The following is a 27237-nucleotide window of genomic DNA, read 5'->3' on the forward strand; positions in this document are numbered from 1 at the left end:
CCTTCCCTATTTCTTTGCTCCTTCCTTCCTTCAATACTTCTTTCCTTCCTTCTCTCCTTACTTCCTTCTTCTTTTCCTCCCTCCCTCCTTACTCGTTTCCTTCCTTCCTTCCTTCCTTCCTTTCCTTCCTTCCTTCCTTCCTTCCTTCCTTCCTTCCTTCCTTCCTTCCTCCTTACTCCTTTCCTTCCTTCCTTCCTTCCTTCTCTCGTCCTTCCTCTTTTCCTCCCTGCCTCCCTACTCCTTTCCTTCCTTCCTTCCTTCTCTCCTTCCTTCCTCTTTTCCTCCCTCCCTCCCTCCCTCCTTACTCCTTTTCTTTCATTCCTTCCTTCCTTCCTTCCTTCCTTTAAACCTTCTTTCCTTCCCTATTTCTTTGCTCCTTCCTTCCTTCGATACTTCTTTCCTTCCTTCTCTCCTTACTTCCTTCTTCTTTTCCTCCCTCCCTCCTTACTCCTTTCCTTCATTCCTTCCTTCCTTCCTTCCTTCCTTCCTTTCCTTCCTCCCTCCCTCCTTACTCCTTTCCTTCCTTCCTTCCTTCCTTCCTTCCTTCCTTCCTTCCTTCTCTCGTCCTTCCTCTTTTCCTCCCTGCCTCCCTACTCCTTTCCTTCCTTCCTTCCTTCTCTCCATCCTTCCTCTTTTCCTCCCTCCCTCCCTCCTTACTCCTTTTCTTTCATTCCTTCCTTCCTTCCTTCCTTTCAACCTTCCTTCCTTCCTCCTCCCTTCCTTGACCCGAGGACAACAGGAGGGTTAATATATGTTTCCACCTTTAAATCCCGCCTGAAAACGCTCCTATTCAGAGCTGCATACTCTGTCTCACACTAACTATACAATCACGTTCTTGTTTATTTGTTGCACTGATGCACTTTATAGTCACATTCATATTTATTTCTTTATCTTTGCACTAAATGTTACCTGATTTATATTGTTTGATGTACTGTTGTTGTGTTTTATGTGCCTTGTAAGGTGTCCTTGAGTGCTTTGAAAGCCGCCTTTAAATACAATGCATTATTATTATTATTATTATTACTATATTATATCTTTACTATAATAAACCATCTATTTATTGCCTGTTTTTTTGTCATCTTATTTTGCACAGAAGCTGCTGATTGATAACATTTTGCACATGAATGATTTAAACAAATGGTCACAATATGAATGAATATATATATATATATTTTAATAATATTTGTATGTATTGTTTTTTCGGAGGATTGTATTCATAGTCAAGGTGGAGAAAAGCAGGGTATGTGTCATCCACTGTAACCCCTCGGCTATTAGGAACTCCTAAATTCATATCTTTAAACTGGAATTAGGTTGGATAACTTTTTAATCTTCCAATAAGTCAATCTTATGTCTATTCTCACATATCTAAATATAATCAGCACCTGTTTCTGTCCAGTGGAAGTTGTGATTCTTTTATATTTTTTGATCCCATTTTCAAAGCAGGTCATTTATGTCACACTCCTGTAAAAGTTTAGCAAACTCACCAACTATACTTTACCTCTTAAAACATCTCTTAAAAAGTTTACTCAACCTTTTGTTATATCATAAAAATAAATCATAATCAAGCTTAAAACAAGTGTGCTCATTTGCTTTTACAAAGTTACAGACATAGTTTTTTTTTTAAATCAGTATATTTTTGCTCCAGAGTCACAGGGACACATTTCAATTATTTTCCTCTTGACACACACATACACACACACTCTGGCTTAATTCCTCTTTGTTTACATGACTTCACTTGTTGAATGTCTTTTTTTAATCATTTATTTGTCTGTGAGCCAACATGTCCTCTCCAAATGAAGTCGTGAATACTTGGCAAATTAAATAATTAGCTCGCAGAAGCCCAGGTATGTTTTTTCTTTCATTGCCCTCCAGTCACAGAGAAGCTTGTCAACACACACACACACACACACACACACACACACACACACACACACACACACACACACACACACACACACACACACACACACACACACACACACACACGCTGACAGGTGGTTTGTCTGTAACTATAGTGAACAGGTGTCGCTTTGTGGCTCCGCCAAGAGACAGCAAGCCGACAAAAAAAAACAAAAAAACCCTCAACAACAAACAACCAGCAGCGCTCCTGTCCTGCTAATTACTATCAGCTCTTTGTTGATCATCGATAGTCTGAAGTTTAGTTTAACCTTCGTGTCGTCCTCCCGGGTCAAATTGACCCCGTCTGTTTTGACTGTTCCTTCTTTCCTCCCTTCCTTCCCTCCCTCCTTCTCTCTTTCTTTCCTTCCTCTCTCTTTCCTCCCTTCCGTCTGTCCTTCCTCTATCCCCCTTTCTTCCTTCCTTCCTTCTGTCTTTCCTCCCTCCCTCCCTCCCTCCTTCTTTCCTCCCTTCTATTTTTCCTTCATCCCTCCTTCCCTCCTTCCTTCCTTCCTTCTTTCCTCCATCCTCCTTCCTTCCTTTCCTTCCTTCTTTCCTTTCCTCCATTCCTTCCTTCCATCTGTCCTTCCTCCCTCCCTTCCTTCTCTCTTTCTTTCTTTCCTTCCCTCCTTCCTTCCTTCCTTCCTTCCTTCCTCCCTCTTTTCCTTCATTCCTTCTTTCCTTCCTTCCTTCCTCCCTCCCTCATTTTTTCCTTCTCTCCTTCCTTCCTTCTTTCCCTCCCTCCTTCCTTCCTTCCTCCCTCTTTTCCTTCCTTCCTCCCTCTTTTCCTTCCTTCCTTCATTATTTCCTTCCTCCCTCCCTTCTTTCCTCTGTCCTTCTTTCCTTTCTTCCTTCCTTCCTTCCTTCCTCCCTCCCTTCTTTCCTCTGTCCTTCTTTCCTTTCTTCCTTCCTTCCTCCCTTCCTTCCTTCCCTCCTTCTTCCTCCCTTCAATCCTTGACTCGAGGACAACAGGAGGGTTAAACGCCCGGCTGCTGAGCTGAGGCTTTACAGTGTAAATCCAGATATTTCTCATTCTCTCCCCTCTGTGACTTTTCCCTCCTCCCAAACTCTAGTCTTCTCTTGTCTCTCTTGTCTTTTCAGAGCAAGGCTTTGTATTTTTTAGCTCTGCTGTAAACTTAAAAAGGTCGACAGCAGACCGGGGACCAACAGGCCCGCCGGCCAACGTTGAACCCTGCAGACAAACACATCAACGAGGCTTCAGAGGAGCCGCTGACGGTGGGAAAACGCCGGCGGGGGGACGACCCACGCCATGTTTATAGATTCAGCGACACTCTCAGTGACGTAACGCTTTCACCATCACTTGCCAGTAATTTGTTTGTTTGTGTGGATGAAAATGGCCTCTTCACACTCCAGTATAAACACTGTAAATCATATATGAACGGGGGGGTTGATTAACACCAGGAAGAACTTGGCCGACCTCTTTAGCAGACGTCTCGGCCAAGCCGCCATAGAAAAAGCCTGACGAACCAGCTTAAAATATTAAGTGGCAGAAGAATATGTACACATGAACTGAGTGCGCCGGAGAAATCTGAGTACCGCGATTGGGCTCGGAGAGCAAAATAATATACAACGATCTGAGGCACAGCTCATTAATTCTGACCCATACAGTACAGGACAGGCTGCATGCGGAAACCGACTCATTTGTCAACATTCAGTGCAAAGTATGAAACCGGGAAACCTGCACACTGTCCGACGTGTGAGGAGCTTTTGTGTGCAGGTATTCTCAGGACATTGAGGATTAAAGGAAGAAGGACGAGTGTTCAGCTTCTTGAGAGCAAGTGTCATTTAATAAATGGTTTATAACACATCGGACTGTGTTTTTAGTAATGCTATAGAAGGAGACTTAACCCTTAACCTTTGTGTCGTCCTCCCGGGTCAAATTGACCCTGTCTGTTTTGACTGTTCCTTCTTTCTTACCTTCCTTCCATCCTTCTCTTTTTCCTTCATACCCTTTTCTTCCTTCCTTCTGTCCTTCCTTCCTCCCTCCTTCCTTCCTTCCTTCCTTCCTTCTTTCCTTCCTTCCTCACTAAATGCGACTTTTTTTCATTTCATTTGGTTGGGTGGATAGAAAACCAGCAAGCAAGAAAGCGCTGTTCGACATCGTCAACCAGATCATTTTTACCATTGAACACAGGCGTTTTATCTGATTTTTAATGTCACGTTTGGCATATTTGATATTTTTACCATATTTTAATGTTTTAACCCAAACCATGATCTCTCATTACCCCTAACCCTAAGAGGTGTTTGTGCTTTAACTTAACCAAACAGCATTTTTGTGCCTTCACATTGGCATTAAATGACACAAAAAGGTTGAAAATGTGGCATTAAATTGGCGTTTCTGTTGGCAAAAAGCCTCAAAACAGCAGGAAAGCAGTGTTAAAGACAACCAACCGGACATTATACCATCACATGCAGGAATTTTAACTGATTTTTAATGTCATGTTTGGCATATTTGACATTTTTACTGTATTTTAGTGTTTTAACCCAAACCATGATCTTTCTCTATCACTAAATGGTTCTTGTGCATAAACCTAACCAACAGCATTCTTGTGCCTTCACATCGGCGTTAAATGACACAAAAAAAGGTTAAAATGTTGCGTTAAATTGGCGTTATCACCTGCATGTAAAATGTATTTATTTATTTATTTAGTATTGCAAATGTGACTTTTATTGCTTATTTTCTAGAGATGCCGTGCTGTCTCCTTGGTTCTTGTAACAATGACAAATAAAGTACTTTTGAGTAAAGTGTAAAGTTGTGTTATTTGTGTACAGATTGTGAGACCAGGTTGCTAAAAGAGTAGTGGTTTAACCCTCCTGTTGTCCTCCAGTCAAGGAAGGAAGGGAGGAAGGAATGATGGAAGAAAGGAAGAATGAAGGAAAAGAGGGAGGAAGGAAGGAAGGAAGGAAAAGAGGGATGAAGGAAGGAAGGAAGGAAGGAAGGGAGGAAAAAGGAAGGAAAGGAGGGAGGAAGAAGGAAGGGAGGAAGAAGGAAGGAAAGGAGGGATGGAGGAAGGAAGGAAAGGAAGAAGGAAGGAATGAAGGAAGGAAGGAGTGAGGAAAGAAAGAGAGAAGGAGGGAGGGAGGGAGAAAGGAAAAGAGGAAGGAAAGGAAGGAAGGAAAGAAGAAGGGAGGGAGGAAGGAAGGAAGGACAGAAGGAAGGGAGGAAAGAAAGAGAAAGGAAAGAAAGAGAGAAGGAGGGAAGGAAGAAGGACAGACGGAAGGAAGGAAGGACAGAAGGAAGGGAGGAAAGAAAGAGAGAAGGAGGGAAGGAAGAAGGACAGACGGAAGGAAGGAAGGACAGAAGGAAGGAAGGAAAGAAAGAGAGAAGGAGGGAAGGAAGAAGGACAGACGGAAAGAAGGAAGGAAAGAAGGAACAGTCAAAACAGACGGAGTCAATTTGACCCGGGAGGACGACACACACCCCAACACACAGTCTCCAGCTAAACTGCATTAATACAAAGAATAGACTGTTAGACTCTTATCAAAAATACATCAGCATTTCTTAAAATAATGGTGCTAATGTGGATCAAAGTGCCCGAGCGTCATACATACAGTACAAAAGACCACAATGACTATTTATAATCATCACGGACACCAGAAGAGTATTGTAATTATGTTATGATAATTGAAGCCTTGGCTGGTCGGATGTTCCCAAACTGTGCCCTCGACCCTCAGATTGATCACCGTCTCCGGGCTCAGACGGTTCAGGGCCGCGGCAGAACTTTGCTGTCTGCTGTTTGCTTAGACTAAAAAGCTGCTAAAAGCTGGGATCAATCGGGCGGGAGAATCAATCAGGATCATCCGTGTTTATAAGACTCAGGAGGATTACCTCACTGTTACTGGAATGGCCTCACAGGAATGACTGGCCATTAGAACAGTCGGACTAAACATTGCCCCGCTGTTTACATAAAAGGTAATGTGGGCCCGGCTTTCGGCTCTGTGTGCCAGAGACAATTAGGCCCCCTATACAGGCCGTAATCCACCGCCCGGGTGCGAGGTAATCAAATTCAAACATAGCTGGGCCCCTGAAAACAATGAGGGACGGGATTACAGTACAATGAATGCATGTCAAGATAGAAAATTAATAAGCTTAACCCCCTCAACATGTGCTACGTTGACCATGTTTCAAAACATACGGCTTCAGATGGCCTATATATTTCAGTGTTTTGATTCAAATGTGACGTTATTGGAGATTTCTTGAGGATTTTAACCCTCCTGTTGTCCTCGAGTCAATGAAGGAAGGGAGGAAGGAAGGATGGAAGGGAGGAAGAAGGAAGGAAAAGAGGGAAGGATGGAATGGAGGAAGGTAGGGGGTAGGAAAGAAAGAGAAGGAGGGAGGGAGAAAGAAGGAAATGAGGAAGGAAAAGAAGGAAGGAAGAAAGGGGGAAAGAATGAAGGAGGGAGGGAGGGAGAAAGGCAATGAGGAAGGGAGGAAGGAAGGAAAGAAGGACAGAGGAAAGAAGGATAGGAGGAAGGAAAGGAAAGAAGGAAGGTAGGAAAGGAAGGAGGGAAGGAAGGAAAGAAGGTGGGAGGGATGGAGGAAGGACAGAAGCAAGGAAGAAAGGGGGATGGAGGAAGGAAAGAAAGAGAGAAGGAGGGAGGACAGACAGAAGAAAGGAAGGAAGGGAGGAAAGAAGGAACAGTCAAAACAGACGGGGTCAATTTGACCCGGTAGGACGACACAAAGGTTAAAGGTATTTTGTGGGTAAGAAGTGTGTTAAAAATGTTCTTTATTTGTATTTTTAGATATTTAAAATGATTGCAAGGCATCTGTAAAAGCCAATATAATGTAAATATATATATATATATATATATATATATATATATATAATGTAAATATTAACAGCTGATGTTTATTGTGTCTTTAGAGAGCTGACATTTTCTAAAACAGCTAATAAAAACTCCAGTTCTCATTAGGATCTCATCATCACTCAATCATTAAACCTCTAATGTGTGAATTTGGTGGGTTGTTATAGTTTAAAACACTCAACAGCCATCAGTGGAGGAGAATAATAGCTCGTGGAAAGAAAAAGATAGAGTTGTTATCACTCTGAGGAATTAAAGATGAGAAGGAAGGAAGGAAGGAAGGAAGGAAGGAAGGAAGGAAGGAAGGAAGGAAGGAAGGAAGGAAGGAAGGAAGGAAGGAAGGAAAGGAGGGAGAAAGAAGGAAGGAAAGGAGGAAGGAAAGGAGGAATGGAGGAAGGAAGAAAAGGAGGAATGAAGGAAGGAAGGAAGGGAAGGAGGAAGGAAGGAAGGAAAGGAGGGAAGGAAGGAAGGAAGGAAGGAAGGAAAGGAGGGAGGAAGAAGGAAGGAAAGGAGGAAGGAAAGGAGGAATGGAGGAAGGAAGAAAAGGAGGAATGAAGGAAGGGAGGAAGGGAGGAAGGGAAGGAGGAAGGAAGGAAGGAAAGGAGGAAGGAAAGGAGGGATGAAGAAGGAAGGAAGGGAGTAGGGAGGAAGAAAGAAGGAAAGGAGGAATGAAGGAAGGAAGGACAGGAGGGAGGAAGGAAGGATGGAAGGGAGGAAGGACAGGAGGGAGGAAGGAAGGATGGAAGGGAGGAAGAAGGAAGGAAAGGAGGAAGGAAGGGAGGAAGAGGGAAGGAAGGGCAGGAGGGAGGAAGGAAGGATGGAAGGGAGGATGAAGGAAGATAGGTCAGGAGGGAGGAAGGAAGGATGGAAGGGAGGAGGAAGGAAGGAAAGGAGGGAGGGAGGAAGGAATGAAGGAAGGAAAGGAGGGAGGAAGGAAGGACAGGATGGAGGAAGGGAGGAAGGAAGGAGGAAGGAAGGAAAGAAGGAAGGAAAGGAGGAAGGAAGGACGGACGGACAGGAGGGAGGGAGGAAGGAAGGATGGAAGGAAGGAAGGAAGGAAGGAAAGAAAGAACAACAAAATAAACGGGGTCAATTTGACCCGGGAGGACGACACAAAGGTTAATGTGTCAGTTTTTGCTGCTTTCACACTCGAAAACCTGCAGTTATAGAAAAGTAGTGAGATGTAATAATGGTTTAAAAATGGGATAATTAAATGTTTTTAGACAGTTTCTTCCTCCGAGGAGTTCTTAGTGTAGCGCTCGGTGTACTCATGAAATATGATGTCAAAAGTTGAGTGAAAAATGACAAAAAAAAGAGGAGCTTTAGAGAGAAAGTCAAACCCATTCCCAGCTCCACACATCTGCCAAATTGCTGTGTAAACGGGGCATGTTTGTTAGATTAAAGAAAAAAGTTGCAAAAATGGCCAAAAGTCCCCCCAGTTGTGGGAGGCGGGGGGGGAGGTAGGGGGGGGGGGGGGGGGGGTTCAAATGCTGTTCAACCATCCCATGAGTTATGGTTGGATGTACAGCAGTGTTTATAGTGTCAGAATGACATAATATGTTTATGTTTTTGTTTGCTTGTTTTCATTCATCTTGCAGTTTGACCAATTCATCTTGCTCAAAGGCTCGTAGGAGGGGATTGAACTTTGGAAAGCTGCCAGATGACGAAGAAGAAGAAGAAGAAGAAAAAAAAAGAAACTCCACAAAAAAAGTTCTCTAGGTTATTTTTCCCTCCACTGGGGGAAACTTGAAACTTCCAAACAAGAGTATAACATAAAGTCTCTGTTGGATATCTGCGATGATATTTCCTTCTATCTTACTCCATCCACCTGCTGGATAGAGGGGGGAAGTTGTAGCAGAATACATTTATTTTTTATTGTTTAAACTTTACATACTGTTCATATTCTGACTCATAATTAGTCACAACACCAATTCACATTCATAAAACCCCCATCAGTCATTAATAAATGTTTGATTAATCCTTGATGAAGAGTTTATTTTGTTTATTTATGGGGGGAAAAAGACATTTAAAATCACTATTTTATGGACATTTTATAGAATATGATGAATACAAAATGTTATAATGGTGTTTTTTGAATTTTGCAATAAATACAGGTCAAATGTGGATATTTGCATATATAAAAATGTGTATCAGTTGCACAAAAAGTGTATCAGCTGCACAAAAATTAACTAAAATGATGCATTTTATTTCAATTTTTGTATATTCGGGGTCACATTAGGGAAAGTCCACTTAGAATAAATGTGTATTGGGTGTTTTTACAACTCTCAAATATAAAAAAAATGGGTCAAATTTAACCATGAACAGTATGTAAGGGTTACACACTTTCTTGAGTTGATCCTTCACACACAACATACTTGTGAATATGAAACTACTGAATGACATGAACCAGGAAATGAGATCTGCCTTTTAAATGACATCTTTATGTTACTGTTTAGTGATATAGGTGAACTTCTAATTATAGTGCCTTCCTTCAGTGTCTTGCTCAAGGACACTTTGGCAGGTCACATGACTCCACTGCAAAACAACTGCCATCCTAACAGTTATTTAGACCATTTTAGGGGCTCTGATAACTCACCAGGAAGCCTGAGGTGCAGTTTTATGGCAGACATGATAAGAAAAATGAGAATAATTGTGTGAATGATATAATCCTTCTAGATTTTCGCATTAATCCGCAATCTGATCATTATATAGCCTCCCTGCTGTTGTGCACAGCTCAGAATACATTAGGCAGCTTGACAGACGTTTCTCCTATAAGCATGCGGACGTATCAGATGATAAGGTGGACTAAAGCCTATAAATACGGCTGTCTGAGTGTCCGGTGAGCTTAAACTCCGCTGCGCCACCTGAGGATCTCTGCTGGCTGAGCCCCCATCGCCCTCCCTCCATTCATTTATTTAACTGTTCTTATACAGCAATCAGCATTATCAGAAGAGTCACTTTCACTACTATCCCCTGCATGAATTAATGGCATCCTCGATGTGTTAATACGATGTTTTTCTGTGCGTAAAATGCCACGCTTAGTGCGTCCTGGCGCGGACGATTCCTTGGAAAATGTGCGGTGTCAGTCGTGTTTCCTTCACGCCCCGCTGCTGTGGATCGGTGCTGAGCAGGAGTGGCATCTCAGCGACAAAATCTGGATGAAAGAGCGTCCTTTAGAGCTCAGGCATGCATCGAGTAGTGAGATCATTGGCGTTATAAATATCCCCGTGCCAGCAGAACAGCTCCAGCTACTGCAGCCGGGGTAATGTCCAGGAGCGCTGCGTGCAGGGACTCCACACGTGTGTACGCACGGTTACTGGTGCCCAGACCTCAGGAGCGACACCAAAATGCTAGAAGTGGCCTAGCGAGTGTCTCCTTTGTGGAAGAATGAATGTTCCTCTTTACCTTCTTCTGACCTTTGCTCACTTGGTTCTCGCCGCCGCCGCCGTAGCACAGTACGTCTCTTTGGAGCGCCAACTTCTGGAGGAGGGGATCAGTTCGGGACGCAGGACTTGCAGGCTCTACTGTAGGGTTGGCATCGGTTTCCATCTCCAGATTCATCCCGATGGCAGAGTCAACGGCAGCCATGAACCCAACCAGCTGAGTAAGTCATTCACTCCGGTTTCACGGTACATGGAGCAGCATGACTACTAAATTATAAACATCTTGACGCGCGGAATGGATCCGGTGCGTCCCGCTGAGAATGCGCACTTGGATTTATCCAAATTGATTCCCTTTCTGTTTGCACTTGCATCTATTTAAAAATGACATCCCAGGAAGTAATAACAATAATCATTTACACAGGAAGAGTGTAAGGAGCGCGCACCTAAACTTAGGCTGGCTGACCCTGTGAAATATCTGAGCAGCGGCCATCTGGTTGACGAGTCTTGTTTGTGTCGCTCCGGGATGTTGGCAGGTACACTATTTGTGGATGTAACAGGTGCAGCAGTGAGACACCAGGATGTGTTGGATTGCCAATCAGCACGATTGTCATCACAACAACTCAACTTCAAACACTGCAAAAAAAATATCCAAGCCTTAAAACAACTTCCACTACTACAGAGTGGTGTCATTACTGTCTGATAGTGGATCTTCTAATTGCCTTAAAACTAGTGGAATCAACTTTTAAACAATATACATTACACATAAAGAGGAGAAATCTCATTTTAAACATATTTACATACCAAAACAAATTCATTTTTTCTTATATGCATCTAGTCTCAATTGATTTAATAAATATATGATAGCAGGAATTATCTTATTTTGCAGTGCAGATGGTTCACATCAGCCCAGATTTCCACAGTACCATTGATTCCTCCAGGATGTAGTCATGTAAGCATGCACAGACAGCCAAATACTTTTAAAGTCTGATAACAATGTTGGTATTTGACTGTTTAAAAAAAAAAATGATGATATTCATTTTTTTGAACTTTAAAGTCGGTTGTTAAAAATGTGACCGACTTATGTAAACATTTTGCAGCTGAAAAATAAACTTGTCAGCTCTCTCTGATGGACAAACTTGGAGACCTCAAACATATCTTTGGTATTTCTGTGCTGAAGTTTCTCATAACTTAACAGCTGATAAAATGTAATTATAATTGGATATAGACCAATGTAATGGCTTCAGTTTATCAGCTGATTTATTTGTCTAGCTCCTGCAGAAAGTTGGGGAGATTCTTCTTCTTAACAAGAACAGATTGGAACATTAGTCAAAATCATTTCTACTTGCATCAAATCCAAATGCATCAGTTTCAAGGTTTTTATCTTACTTAAAAATAAGAAAGTAACAAAACTTTAGTGCCTCAAATACTGAGATTCTGCACATCAGTTTGCAGCTGCACAACAACATAAAGAAAGCAAGCTAAGTCCAATATCTGGAGTCAACTTTTTCTATATTTCAAATACCAACGTGACGTTACCCTCCTGCTTTCAGAGGTTTGTTATGTGTCATCTATCCCAGAAGACTAAAAAGTCATAAATCAAATTTTTTAGTTTTTACTGCACTATCAGATCCCTCATCGCTCATCTGCTGACGAAAAAGCCCGAAAGCTCACCGTGAAAGTGCACTTGTGCCTCCATTTCATGCTCCCCCTTTAGAAGAGTTGTCAGGTTACATGGATTTCAAGGCGACAGCCATGTGGCTTTGGCTCCTGCATGACAGCGCTGGAGACGACCGGCAGACTGGATGTCTTAGATTTTGTAATATGAAGATTCTTTTACCATCACCAGTGCATTAGATACAAGTTGGATGTCAAATAACTGCTCGGGAAGAAGATCTCAGATCGTAAAAAACAATTTTCAACAACTGGTGCACAGTGGTCACATTGATTTGCCGGTTTAAGAATGTTGTGTGAATATCAGTGTGTTATTAATCGTAGGTGATATCTGATCAGAACTTCATTCATTGCTACGGTTTCATAAATACAGCCAGTTAAACTTTAAATGTTCTCTTATTGCAGTTTTGGGATTATTTAACATATGAAAGTATTGTAACCAGGAAACTTGAGCGGCCATAATGTCTGGATGGAGCTTTACTTTCTATATTCATTTCCTTTGTTTATTTTATTGCTCAAATCTGGTTTTATTATATTTAATTATTTGTTTAACGGCCTAAATGTGCTTGAGTTTCTCCTCTGAACAGTTTCTTTGTTCCACGAGGGGACTGAAATGAACCCACAGTGGCCTGATGCATACTTTTATATTAGAATTTAAGGTTAAATCTCATTTTTTGGGTTAATCCCATATACAACATTTCCCAGAGTTATGCTCACATGCATCTAAGGAAAAGCATGTTTTGGTAGAAAGGAACTACAACCAGGACCACCCCAAAGCAAGAGACACAATGTTTAAACAAAATGTTCATTGTCAGTTTTTACTGTTTATAATCCAACAATATCAATTTATAACAATTACAGTGTGGTTAAAGAAGTAACAAATTAAGTGACTAAACCTATATTTTAAGGTTGCGGAAAGTTTGTGGTTCTGGTTAAATCTTAAATACTTTAATAATGACCATTCCACCGCCACCACCAGTCACTTTTACTTTTCTTTCCAATTAATCTCTAAAACCTTTGTTCTTTTGGCCATTTATGATGTCAGTGAATGCAAATTCTTGGTCACTAAATAGTCTTTCTTAAGCATCTACAGTTTAGGTGCCTTGCTAAAGAACACATTGGTAGTAGTTGCTGAGAGTAGGAGATACATTTCCTATTAATGCCACACATAGCAGCCAGTCTGTGGTTTAACCTGGCATCCCTCTGGGAATAATCCTGCCCTGTAAACTCTGGATTGCAGCTGCTTTACCTTGGTTTGTCTTTGTGCACAGAGCAGGAAATCGCAGCATTATTCGTGTTTTCAACCCAAATTATATCACAGCATAATTACACTCAGCTTCATTTATTATGACAGTGATACAAGTGATTAAAAACTGTGATAAAATGTAAAAAATCGACACAGTAGGAAGCCGCCATGCTGAGATTCTTAACAGCAGATGGGGGAGCTATACGAGTCTCATTTCAGCCAAGAAGCTAAAAAAAAGAAATGCAAAACACATAGCAGAGTTATTATTAGTTCTGTGTGTAATTATTGGGTCTTTCCTTAATTTGCTCAACATCTCTAATTGTTGATATTCCCGCTGGTTGCCAGTAGAGGTTGATAAAGATGTTACTCGCTCATCTAAAAGAGGAAACTAATTAATGCACACAAATCTAAGGCATAAAAATGTGGGAATAAGGTGCAGCTGAGGTGGATAACAGACAGCAGGGTCACGTCACCTCGGTTACCCAGATGGTGGGAGTAGAACAGAAAATGACAACGGGAGTAAAAATACATTCTGTCACCCATCAATCATCAGAGCGTGTTGTTTGTCCTCCCAGGTGTCCTGGAGCTCTTTGCGGTTTCTCAGGGGGTCATAGGCATCAAAGGGGTCTACAGTAACAGATTCCTGGCCATGAATAAAAGAGGACGGCTACACGCCACCGTAAGTATCCCACATGCGCATGCTTCTCCTGCAGCTCCACAAACTGCTTCTGTATGTCAACATGCACTCTTAAATTCCACTCTGAACACATCCATGCAGCAAACTGTGCAACGCTGCTTCATGTTATCTTGAGTGGACACTTATTTGCATGTGACAAGTGTTAATCTGTGTGTTTCTTAAAGTGTTAAATTAGCTCTGATGGGTTCGGATTTATAAATAACAACCTCGGCACCGTGCCAATGTTTACAGTGTCACAGTGAAATTGATGTTGATGCTTGTCTCTAATTGGAAGTCAATGCACAGGTTTCATCAAATTAGTTATTTATGATAAAGTTGCATTCATTAATTTTTTGGGGAGAGGCTATTTGAGGATAGAAGAACTCTGACTTCCATGTATGCTGACATATTTTCACCTTAATATGTTAAGTCCAATATTCACTCTTCTTTTAGCTCTGCTTTGGTCTCCACCAACTCTTGAGGGAAAAACACCTGGTTCTTGAGTTGCTAGATGCAATATAGTCTACTAGTCAAGCTAGTGTACAGCGGGTTTTATCAATGCCTCTCTACTGTTATCGGTACTGTTTACTTGCTGCTGCTGGAAATGAGGTTGATGAGAGACTGAAACAAGAGGCTAACAGTGTCTGCAAAGATGCTGAGTTGGGTGATTATTTTCTGTAGGTTTATTTTGTGGTTTTGTGTGGTGGAATTAAGGTGATAGAGGTGTTCAGGGATGGTTATACAGACGCAAAGCAACATTATCATCCCACTGAAGTTGTGATTGGTGTTAAATATTCACTCTACTTTTAGCTCAGATTTGGTCTCCACCTATTCCTGAGAGAAATATCTGGTTCTTGAGCTGCTAGATGCAAATTAGTCTAACTTTGGCTGTCTCTGTGTTCATGCTAGTCAGACAGTGCACAGCAGGTTTATCAGTGCCTGTTTGCAGCTGCTGGAAATGAAGTTGATGAAAGCGTTAAGACTAAACCATAAAGTCACTTTGTTGTTAAACCAAAATTACAAAGAAGAAGAGACCAACAGTCTCTGCAGAGATGATTATTTAAGGTGTTCATGGATGGTTTGTCAGTTAACTTTATACATGACTGCACACTTTGCTCTGTTCAGGAGAGTGTTTTGATTAATCTTCTAGCTTTTCTGAGCTTTCAACTTCTTTTCATGGTTAGATTACTCTTTTACACATTGGATTAGCAATCATTTACTTGTTCTGAGCAGACTTCCAAACAGGGTTCATACCCACTGCCTGAATCAAATTGGTCCAAAATCTGTGAATATGCTTCTCATTTAGTCCTGATATGATTCTCTTCTCTGCTGCAGCCCAACTCAATTTGGACTCATGAAACAAGTGCATTTCCGCCATTAAAACCTTGCCCAGTGTGGCTATATTTGTTTTATTTATTAGTTTGAACAGCTTTGCATCTGTGCTGCATGACAAAATCCCTTAAATCTGACATCGGCATGTCATGGCATACTGCTGTAATCTTTAGCCACAGTTTCGAAGACTTTCAAATCCCCCCAAACACACAGTAAGCCCAAATCTGCTCACAGCAGCTTGGCCTCGCTGCCGTCAGCGGGCCGGCCAGCCAGCCAGCAGCCAGCCCCACTGACAAGTCATCTGTGGGAGCCTTGGCAAGCGTAGAGATAGAAGCGGCTCCCTATTAGCATGTGTTAATGGGAAGAGCAGACTAAGTCCTGTCTGGGAAGGCTGATAATATACAGAAGATTGAGCCACAAAGTGAAAATCAATATGTTGGGTAAACAATCAGCCAGGCAAGCAACAATCAGAGGGTCGGAGCGTCTGTGAGGCTGCGAGCTGCTGGTGGAACGCCTGCTGAGCGACAGCGATTTATGCCCCCTCAGCTCCTAGTATTGTTTCACGAAACCCTGTCAGCGGGGAGTGATGTGGCGTCTTCCATCAAAGTGCATTTATAGCCACACTGCTTGTTAGAAACGTACTAATGTGACTGCGAGCTCTCCACCAGCAGTTGTCATTCCAGCTTATATAAGAAAATTGCAGACTTTCTCCGGGTCAAAGCACATTCCAAAAAAGATTTAAACATGAGCCGAAACAGCGCTCTGCGGGGGTAATGCCACAGAATAAAGACCTGATCATTTTTGTTCCGCTGGAAGTTTGTCATGCATAGCCATGGTCTGACTCAGTGGGACTTTCGTTCTTGTGGTTCAAACGTGTCTGCAGTTCAGTCTCATCTGCCCCCATCTCCTGTTCCAAACTGTCAAAATGTGGCCGAGCCGAAAAAAAAGTCTCTCTGGTTGAGTAAAAGGTCAGAAGGTGGAGCGTAAAGAACAGTTGCTCTGATTTAGGAAGTTTACGCCACTTACACGTCATATATATGATGTATAGTAGAGATGATTCCTGTGTTAATGAGTTATGAGTGTTCACATCATCAAAACACTTATTTTGCACAGTTGTGTTAAGATTTAAATAAAAGATACAGTAAATGTGGGTTAACAGCATTGTTCCTAATCCCTAGATAAAATAATTCCTATTAGTTACTGCTTGAACTTTCCCCTTAACCCTCCTGTTGTCCTCGAGTCAAGGAAGGAAGGAAAGATGGAAGGAAGGAAGGAAAGATGGAAAGATGGAAGGAAGGAAGGAAGGAAGGAAGGAAGGAAGGAAAGATGGAAGGATGGAAGGAAGGAAAGGAAGGAAGGAAAGATGGAAGGGGGAAAGGAAGGAGGGAGGGAAGGAAGGAAGGAAGGAAGAAAGGGTGGGAGGAAGGAAGGAAGGAAGAAAAGAAGGGAGGAAGGAAGGAAAAATGGAAGGAAGGAAGAAGGAAGGAAAGGAGGGAGGAAGGAGGGAAGGAAGGAAGGAAGAAAAGGGAAAGGAGGAAGGAAGGGAGGGAGGAAGGTAGGAAGGAAGGAGGGCAGGAAGGAGGGAAGGAAAGAAGGAAGGAAGGAGGGAAGGAAGGAAGGAGGCAGGAAGGAATGAAGGAAGGGAGGGAGGAAAGAAGGAACAGTCAAAACAGACGGGGTCAATTTGACCCGGGAGGACGACACAAAGGTTAAATGAGCACTTTGGTCCATTGGAAGGAATCTCAAAAATAATGGCCAGATTGTGTTTTAAATAAAAGATCGAGTAAATGTGGATTGACAACATTGTTCCTGGTCCTCAGATAAAAAAATTTCCTATTCCTAATGATTTTGGTTACTGCCTGAACTTTCCTCTTTTATGAGCGCTTTAGTCCATGGCAAGGAATCTCAAAACTAATAACCAGACTTCCATGAAATGTATTGTTAATATGCACCGTCCCCAATGGATGAATGATGATGCTTTCCTTTGCATCACCATCAGGCCAAAGTTTTCCTCTTTTACAGATGAAATAGACATCAAAATATAATGTGTCCCAATAGGAAGTACTTCCTTCCTTGAAAACTAATTCCTAATGATAAATTGTGCTTTCAATATACGGCAAATTTAAAGTTCATTTGTTGCAGTAAGATGCTCTGCAGGCTGAGAGATGCAACTGTGACGGTTAAATCTAGAGAAGAAGCCCCCGATTTGACTGATATCAGCCTATTGAATGGGCATTATCATCACACAACACATTTTAATGCTGAAACCATGTTAAAATATTGCTTTTTCCTTTGAGAATTAAGCAAAATCAGCCTTTTATTTATTTTTTCCACAGACAGGAACTTGACAGTCACCTGATTTGTACATAATGTTACAATTATTTATTATATTTTTTACTGCTATTGTTTTTTATTGCTTTTGTACTTATTATTTATTGTTCTTTATTCTTTATTTATTGATGCTATTCTATTTTTATTGTCCATTTTACTACTGCATTTTTGCAAATTTCCCCATCGTTGGACTAATACAGGAATAAAAGATATAAGAATAATAGCATTTCTGTGCCTGATGAGCTCCACCAACATCAGCCCACTGAAATAAATGGATGATAACAGCCTCCTGAACCTAGTAAAACCCTTAGGCTCCTACTAGCTCATATATTTAGGACAGATGTGTGATGATAACGCCTATTCAACAGGCTGATAACAGTTAAATCAGGTGCTGATTCTCAAGCTCCAACTGTTGCATTTGGAGCTTATATCGCATCTCTGCCTCTGAGAAATATTTGTACAAGTAAAACTCCGATCTGTGGCTACAGCTGCACTGTGCTGCTTAACCGCTTTGATGGTTTGGGGTGGATGTAAACCTGGGGGGCCACAGACAGACTCGGGCCTCATGTCGTGGTGTCAGGTAACACCCTGAGCCTTATCTTGTTGCATCGTCTGTCATATTTAATATTTAGATGTTTTCACAGAGGCAATTTATAGGCTGAATAATGAGCGAGGAGACAGATGCACATTAGGCCGTGTGACCCTCTCAGCAAGCCATCACAAACATAATCTTTGGAGAGGTGAAAGGGTCATCTGCGTTTGTAGAGCAAACAGTGAGTGATCAGGGGAGAGAGAGTACATGACTGAGATCTGAAATGACAACGTATTCCACCCAAAAAAGCTGATATACTGTTAATTATTTTATTAGTAAAATGTGCACAACATTTATAAACTCATGTTTTTCATTCCAGTCATGTTTTAAATTATGTCTCAGCCTCTGAAAACACTTATTTCGCAACTACCTAACCCTCCCTAATGCCACCAGTAGGTCAAAGTTTCCTCTTGAGATATGCAGTTCAATATCTCATCATCTACTAGATAGACCAGGGCAAAATTTGTTGCAGATATCCATGGTTACCAGAAAGTATATCCTAATTATAATGTGTAATGATAATGACGTTTCCCCCCTCACTTTTCCTGGTTGACTTTTTTTGATATTTGAGTGAAATGTCTTTTCTTACATTTTTATACTGGATAGATTGCAATGAACTTTAATACAGATATTTGTGTCCCACACAGGATATATTGACCCCCTGACTTTTCATCTACTGTCATCATCAGTTTGGTTTATGACCACATGCCTGCAAGGCTAAAGATATTCCCATCAGCCTTGTCTGCACTTTGTGTTTAGTGCTAATTAGCTAATGATAGATAGCATGCTAAGATGCTAAACTAAGGCAAGGCAGCTTTATTCATACAGCGCATTTCATACCCAGGGGCTCAAACTCAATGTGCTTTACATAAAAACAGTAAGAGTTTAAAGCATAAAAACATACAATTAAAAAAAAGAACCCAATTATAATAAACATAAAACAAAGTGCAGAAAAATAGAAAAGAGAGAAAGATGGTGAATATGTAAAAAAACATACCTGCTAAACATCACCATGCTAGTATTTTCATTCTGAGGATGTGCAATACAGTACGAGACAGAAGCTTGAACACACATATTCCTATTTCCATGAACGAGAAAGTGCGTCCAAACCTTCGACTGTTACAGTACACGAACATGAACATACATCAGTGTTTAGTTCAAAGCGCCGCTGTGCCTGTAAGGCTCATGCAGCTGTTAGCATGGCTGTTCTTTTTAGTCTTGTTTTATTGTATTTGGTTTCCTTGGAAAGAGCTACCTGAGTGATTAGAAAAAAGTGAATATAAAAACAGATTGACTGGTATCGGGATTAAATGTCATTACTTGGTGTCAGAAGGAAAAATCATATTTTCTTTGTCTGGAAATTTCAAAGTCAAAGTCAGCTTTATTGCACAACAGATAAGACATTTACTGATATAAATAAAAATAGAATAGATAGACAGTAAGATAAACTAAGATTTAGGAGTCTACTTTTGTATATGTAGGAAGTAGCAGCATAAGTTTCTGTATAGTTAAGTTGTGGTAGTGCAAAATGTGTATTCCTTCAGTACAGTACTGAATATGCTTTTAATGGTAGACTGTTAAGTGTTAACTAATCAGTCACAAACCATGTCCCTATAAAGCTTGTTCAATATTAGAGTGGAGTCAGAGTGCGGTCCTGGTTCAGCTCGTAGTCTCAGATTCTAAGTGGACTGTGAATGAATAAACTACTCTGTCTGTCTGAGAACAAAAAAGGGCACATTTGAGAAGAAGAAGAAATATGACTTGGGTAGAGGAAAAGTAAAAGCAAGTCATCAGTAACTTTCCACCTCTGCCCTCCATACCCCCGAGGATCATGGGAAAGGTCCTTTTAAAAAGAGTGTGACCAATCCAGCAGGGCAAGAGCCAGGTTAAACAGCTGTACAAGCATTATGATTTTAACAATAAGATCTCTGGAATCTGGCTGCAACCATTAAATCCTATGAAACACTGCAGGGGCCAGAGCTTCTTCCTGGTATGCATGCCTGTGCTTGTGTGTGCATACATGCCTGTGTGTGTGTGTGTGTAAGTACATTCATTCATGCTCCAGTGGATTTGTTTCCAAATGTGTAATTCCCTGACTGGTACCAGAGCTGGTATGTTGCCTGTAAATGTAGCGTTCTGTTAAATCATTGCAATCCACCCATAGCAGTGACTCTAGGAGTTCTGTACAATTTTCTAATCATCCTTTAAAGACAACAGCCAAAAGGGAACTGTCGGTCACTTTGAATAACTTAAATGTTCGCCTGCGGCCGCGGCGCGCTCTCTTGTGACTGGCATGTTTACCAAACGCTGTAATGGCATCATTTTCTGCTATGCTGCACTCCTCAGCAAAGCAGAACAGTTTGTTTTATTTCAGAAAAGGCAGGAGGTTATACAAGGAAGTCATACTTGCAGCAAGAAAGCAAGCATCCCTGGGTACATGTCAGAGTTTCCCACCCTAGATATATTTTTAGGCACGAAACAGGGAACATTCAATGAATATACCAGGTCCTGACAAGAGATATGGTGTAGCAGCATATGAGTGTAAGTAAGGGTGTAATAATAATGTAAAGTCCCGAAACTGTTTTCTCTGCATGATATTTAGTTTTGTATCAACGTTGAGTATTTAAAGTCTAATATTGTCTTTGTTTTAACCCTTACATACTGTCCATATTCTGATTCATAATTAGTCTCTACACTAATTCACATTCATAAATTCACCATTAGTCCTTAATAAATGTTTGATTAATCCTTCTGTTTGATTAATAGACATTCATAATCACTATTTTATGGTCCAGGTGAACATTTTATAGAATATAATGAATATAACAACATGTTTGAATGCTGATTTTTGAATTTATTTATTAAAAACAGGTCAAATTTGGACATTTGCATAAACAAAAATGTGTATCAGCTGCACAAAAAACAAAAAAAATATGCATTTTACTTCCATTTTTGTAAACTGTGGGCCACATAAGGAAAAGTCCAGGTAAAATAAATGTGTATATGGTGTTTTTAAAGCTCTCAAATGTAAAAAATTGAGAACAGCATGTAAGGGTTAATACAAATTCTGAGGCATGAGTTTCACCTGTAAAGCTTTTGGCTGTATTTCAGGTGTTAGGTCTATTTGTCAAACTGTTACAGTCATATTAGACCAGCATGGGGTGGAGGAAGTACTCAGATCTTTCAGAGTATTGTAATTAATGCATTAGAATATAAGCAGAAAAATGCTCTATAAGATCATCTAAAGCCTAATGCAAAGTAATGAGTCACTACAGATGCTAAATACTAGTATATGGTAGTAGAGCAGAAGTATGTGAAGAAGTAAGTATTGGAAAATGGAAATACTCACATGAAGCAGAAGCATTTTAAAATCTTTTGTTTAATTTTAACAAACTCCTCGAGGACATACTTACTGCATGATTAGCATCGCATCCACAAATGAGAAGGCAGAGCTGAAAAAGCCTTCGATATCATCTCTTGTCGGAGATATTTTTGGTTTCTCAGTAAATTATAGCAGCACTGGACAAAGATTAATGGGAAAACTGTCGACATTGTTTAACCCAAATCAGGTAACATAATGTTATGAACCTGTAAATAGAAACATTAAATATGCTGAATCATTTTGATAGCAACACATGTGATAAATAAAACCTCTGAAATGCCAAATACGTCTATTGAACATGTCACATACGTTCAATAAACTCTCTTATAACATACTTACAGTAACTGATGCCCAATTCTGTGAAATGTAGAGATGTAACAAACAAAATGATCAGAGACACATCAGCCAGCGTGTCTTCAGCGTGTCTTCAGTCACAAGTTCTTGATGGATTTAACCCTCCTGTTGTCCTCGAGTCAAGGAAGGAAGGGAGGGAGGAAGGAATGATGGAAGAAAGGAAGAAGGAAGGAAAAGATGGAGGAAGCAAGGAAGGGAGGAAGAAGGAAGGAAAGGAGGGAGGAAGGAAGGAAGGGATATAGAGGGAAGGAAAAGAGGGAGGAAGGAAGGAAGAAAGGGAGGAAGAAGGAAGAAAAGGAGGGAGGGAGGAAGGAAGGAAAGGAGAGAGGAAGGAAGGAAGAAAGGAGGGAGGGAGGAAAGAAAGAGAGAAGGAGGGAGGGAGGGAGAAAGGAAAAGAGGAAGGGAGGAAGGAAGGAAGGAAGCTAGGGGGAGGAAAAAAAGGGAGGAGGGAGGGAGGAAAGAACGAAGAGAGGAAGGAAAGAAGGAGGGAGGGAGGAAAGAAGGACAGAAGGAAGGGAGGAAAGAGAGAGCAAGGAAAGAAAGAGAGAAGGAGGGAGGGAAGAAGGACAGACGGAAGGAAGGAAGGAAGGGAGGAAAGAAGGAACAGGCGAAACAGACGGGGTCAATTTGACCCGGGAGGACGACACAAAGGTTAATAAGTTTGCCATAATGAGTTTTTGGCCAGTTCAAAGCAGACGCTGAGATGCTTTCAGTCAAAGCATTACTTGGATAAGAAAAGTCATTTAGATTTAGACTTTGCAACCTGACCCCAACATGAAAGTTCAGTCTGGAGATATCTCAATTTTTACAAGAGCTAACCCAGTATCAGATGATATTATTTTGTCTTGCAAACTACAAAGGGGCTGCAAAAGCAAGCAATTACAGGTTGAGATGAGCGAGCATTACACGTTTTCCTCACTCACTGAATGCTGCTGTAATGACGGTATTACATGTAAGATTCAGCTCTGTGTTGTTAGAAACTCAAGATTCTTTTAAAATGATGTTTTCTGCTTCAACTTTATAGATTACATAACAGGTCTAACATCAGCCTTTCCTTCTGTTCTCATTTCATTCTTATTATAATGTATGAAATGATGACTGTGTAATGTCAGAGATGTCACTCGTAGTGATGAACCACTCTGCAGCTCATCTCGGCTTTATGGAGCTTTATAGTGAGTTTCAGCTCATTTTGATGCTGTCTGGCTGCAACTTTACTGTTTTGGTTCACTCTTAGCACTCTTATGGTGGTGTTTTTGGCTGCAGCAGGCAGAGGCAAAGCTCTAAAAAAAAACCCAGTATAACCCACCAAATGGCAAACAAGCACAGTTGAACATAGTGGAGCTGCTAAGGAGCCAGATATTTCCCTCAGGACTTGGTAGAAAGCAAGAACAAATATTGGACTTAAAATTCACCAGGTGGACAAAAACACGACTCCAAATGAATGATAATGTTGCTCCGTAACAGCTGGATGTGAAAAATAAACAACTGTTTGCTAACAAGTTCAACATTTCAACTTAAAAGGTGATGATACGCTGACTTCAAAATTTGTTTCTGCCAAAATCTAGTGGACAAAAAAATGTGTTACTGCAGGTTTAACCCTCCTGTTGTCCTCAGGTCAAGGAAGGATAGGAAGAAGGAAGGAAGGATAGGAGGGAGGAAGGAAGGAAGGAAGGAAGGAAGGAATGAAGAAGGAAAGGAGTAAGGAGGGAGGGAGGGAAGAAAAGAGGAAGGAAGTAAGGAGAGAAGGAAGGGAGGAAGGAAGGAAGGAAGGAAGTGAGGAAAGAAGGAAGGAAGGAAGGAAGGAAGGAAGGAAGGAAGGAAGGAAGGAAGGAAGGAAGGAAGGAAGGGAGGAAGGCAAGGTTGAAGGAGGGACAGGAGGAAGGAAGGAAGCAAGGGAGGAAAGAAGGAAGGAAGGTAGGAAAGGAGTAAGGAGGGAGGGAGGGAGGAAAAGAGGAAGGAAGTAAGGAGAGAAGGAAGGAAATGAGGATGGAAAGGAGGAAGGAAGGTAGGAAGGAAGGAAGGCAGAAAGAAAGTGAGGAAAGAAGTATGGAGGGAGCAAAGAAAGAGGGAAGGAGGGGAAGAACAAACGAAAAATTAAAGAAAGAGGGAAGAAGGAAGGAAAGAAGGAAGGAAGGAAGGAAAGAAAGAAGGAACAGGCAAAAGAGATTGGGTCAATTTGACCCGGGAGGACAACAGGAGGTTTAAAGAGGAACAAATGTCACACTGAACCCCCAATGATTCAGCGTGTAAGGACACCTACTGTAACATCACATAAAGTTTTCTCACAGCGGCAATGAATGTGTGCGAGTATGAGTGTGCACTTGTGTCAGGTCGGTATTAACGAGGAAATAAAAATTGCATCAGTGGGGAGAATCTGGCAGAGGTCAGGTTCCAGATGCTTGTTGATGAGAGCTTCCTTGTAAAGGAATAGGGGCCATTACTTTTTCTTTCCCTGACTTGATGCCAATTATCTAAGCAGCAGCTAACAAGAGAAACACAGGGTTAGGTTACATGGTAGCATGCAAACAGAGTTTCCATGTGTTGGCAATGCTCGGCTTCGTTTCATGTGGGCAGATCCACATGTTTTCATACCTACAGTTCATTTGCTGGGGTCTGAATCAGTCGATGAGTCAGAACATAAATACAGGAAGAAAAGTCTTGAAGAAATCTGCCCAAATATCAAGTAGATTACATACCATTGCTATAGTCCAAGTCGGACTTTGATGCATTCTCTGGTTAGCTGCTAGCTGATTTCTGTATATCGTAGCATGCAAAGTGCCAAAACTAGAACCAATGAAAGGCTGGATTAATACAACAACGGGCCTATAGGCACTGCTGAGGCTGCTGAAGCCCCAAAACTCCCATATAATTCATTTTATGTTCAAACCTTTTGGGGTTTTTTTTCCTTTTGGTTGCCCTGCTGAGCTTTTGGTTACCAGTGGCGCTGTCCATTTCCCGCTAGTTGATCATTTTTCCCTAACCCTAACCCTAACCCTAACCCAAACCCTAACCCTAACCCTAACCCTAACCCTGACCCTAACCCTGACCCAAACCCTAACCCTAACCCTAACCCAAACACACTGATGTGATACAACCTAACCACAGTGCATTGTGGCCTGCTAACCAATCATCACTTAACAAGATTCAAGATTCAAAATCACTATTTCCCTTAAACAGGCAGGAGTGGAAAATAAGATTATAGATATAGATTTCATTGCACCTAAGTAAACATTTCCACAAATAATTTTAAAAATATTTTGTATATTTTGGATTTTATGAGTTGTATCTCAACCAGGATACGTTGCTCCTATAAAGGTATAAAACGTGTATATATGTGTGTATCTACTGGAGCACGTTGCCTGTTAAAGCTATATTGTCATTGCGTAACAAATACACAACGGAATTTAGTACACTGCCTAAAATAGAAGTCAACATATATACATAAAAAGAAAGATTTGTCATATGCACACTCATCAAAACATACACAGTTCACATTCACCTACCAATATGTGCTTAAAAGAAGGTTAAGACTGAAATTACCACAATAAGTATGAAATTAGCACTTGTGTAAAAAAAAAAAAGCAAAAGTAGCAAATAAATAATGTTGCATAAGGATGTTGTGTGTGTGTGTGTGACATCAGAGCAATGTTCAATGTGATGATGGCTTTGGGATAAAAACTGATCTCTAATCTTGTAGCGCCTTCTTTTATTGGCCTGTAATGTTTGCCTGAGGGGCCGACATTTAAATAGCTGATGCGTGGGGTGGGATGAGTCCTTTAGGATGCAGCATATTTTCTGCAGGCAGCGAGAGAGACTTAATTTTATTGGAAACAATTTTTATTTTCTTCCTAGTGGATAACGCTGCTAGGTGGAGACCTCGTATCTCCTTATTAGGTTTCTGACAGCGACTATAATTATCAAAATCAAGAGAAAGGGTCAAGCAAAGTGTCGTTTTTCTGTGGAACCCAACATTGAGAGCCCATTTTTGCTTAAGGGCCCCCATCAATTGCCCAGATTGCCCATATGGTAGATCCAGCCATGACCAAGGGGGGAAATAAGCATTTCAGTTCAACTAGACTAAACTATGCAGGTTTTAAAACACTCTTAGAAAGGTTGAAGGTATGTCAGATATGGAATATTTTACAAATTTAGTAGATTTAAATGTTTGTTAATCAAAATTAATCAGTTTTCTGGTTAAGTGACGTCAGATTAATTGATTATTTTAACCTATTTAAAGGGAGAAGGGCAAGAAGTAACACTTTTCTTCCTTCTTCTTCTTCTAGGAATTGTTTACAGACGACTGTAAGTTCAGGGAGCGTTTCCAGGAGAACAGCTACAACACCTACGCTTCAGTAATCCACAGGAACCACAGGACTGGTCGCGAGTGGTTCGTGGCCCTCAACAAGAGAGGCAAAGCTAAGATGGGTTCGAGCCCGCGGGTCAAATCCCAGCACGTCTCCACTCACTTCCTGCCCAGAGTCAACCTGCACGACAAAGGCGAGCGTGGCTTCACCATCACAGACAGGAGTAAAGAGAGGCGGAAAACCCCTCAACCGCTGCCGCCGCCGCCTCCCAGACCTTCCCTGGTGAAAGCTAACGTTCATGTGGGCCCAACGCCGAGACGTTCGCAAGTCAAGTACTGGCCCAAGTACCGGTTTGGATAGATGAGATGGATTTTTTTTGGCTCTATGTGGGACGGATACGGGGTTCAGAGACGTTGGACATATAAGTAACAGACCTGTCCAAAAAAACAGTCAGGTCATTTATCACCTTCAAAGCATTCCGGGTATCTATGACTTTTGTGAAAAACCTCAAAGGGCTGTCGGACCCATCTATGGAGCTTTTTTTCTTCCTTGAAGCTATGATCATGGTTAAATGTTGTCTCTTCACTTGAATTGATGATACTCTCTTCTGTTTTATGATGTCATCCATGTACATGAAGTTCAGCAAAGCCCCAGATTGATTTAAAAAAATGTTCTCTTTTATGTTGTCAAAGCTGAAATCCATAACTTTCTCCATGTTGTTGGTCGGATATAAACTGAAAAGAGTTTTTGACTATACAACAGTGATAGAAGAGGCATCCATGATGTTTTGCTACGTAGTAAGCTAACTGAAAATCTCATTAATCAACCAGCTAACATCCTCTGTTTTTCGTGGTTCACTATAAGAGACTTTACAAAAACTTTTAAGGGAGGAATATTATATTTTAAGGTAGTCTGAGGAGTCACTTTCTTAAAGATTTACTAGATTTAAAGTTAATTTCCACATCGTGTGCATTTTTTTGCATAAGCACAAAACAACAATCTCTGTATCACAGCTCGATGCTCCTCATTTGTAATAACTAATAGCTATAACAGGACTGATATATTAAGTCATATGTCAGAATACATCTGGATCTTTATAATTATTAGTCATTGAACACTATTTCTAGCAAAGAATGGATTTTTTTTCTTCCTAACAATGGATCCCATCTGCTCTTTAGATTTAGCGCTTCAGAAAAAGTGAAACATAATTTCCAGCCCAAACTCCCTACCAACCTCCCCACCC

General features: G+C 41.1%; 1 protein-coding gene across 1 annotated transcript; it reads left to right on the top strand.

The window, feature by feature from the left end:
* Nucleotides 1–10110: 10110 nt before the first annotated feature.
* Nucleotides 10111–26354, top strand: fgf5 (fibroblast growth factor 5). The gene is made up of 3 exons (XM_062416814.1): nt 10111–10327; nt 13599–13702; nt 25974–26354. The coding sequence occupies exons 1-3, from the start codon at nt 10111–10113 to the stop codon at nt 26352–26354; spliced, it is 702 nt and encodes a 233-aa protein (XP_062272798.1).
* Nucleotides 26355–27237: the final 883 nt, after the last annotated feature.

Source organism: Scomber scombrus, chromosome 4 (genome assembly GCF_963691925.1).
Source record: "Scomber scombrus chromosome 4, fScoSco1.1, whole genome shotgun sequence".
NCBI classification, from domain to species: Eukaryota; Metazoa; Chordata; class Actinopteri; order Scombriformes; family Scombridae; genus Scomber; species Scomber scombrus.

Bases quoted from the DNA above. Each gene is read 5' to 3' on its own strand.
- fgf5 (XM_062416814.1), top strand. From the start codon at position 10,111: ATGAATGTTCCTCTTTACCTTCTTCTGACCTTTGCTCACTTGGTTCTC. The intron at 10,328-13,598 runs GTAAGTCATTCA...TTGTCCTCCCAG, and splicing joins CCATGAACCCAACCAGCTGA to GTGTCCTGGAGCTCTTTGCG. The intron at 13,703-25,973 runs GTAAGTATCCCA...TTCTTCTTCTAG, and splicing joins GAGGACGGCTACACGCCACC to GAATTGTTTACAGACGACTG.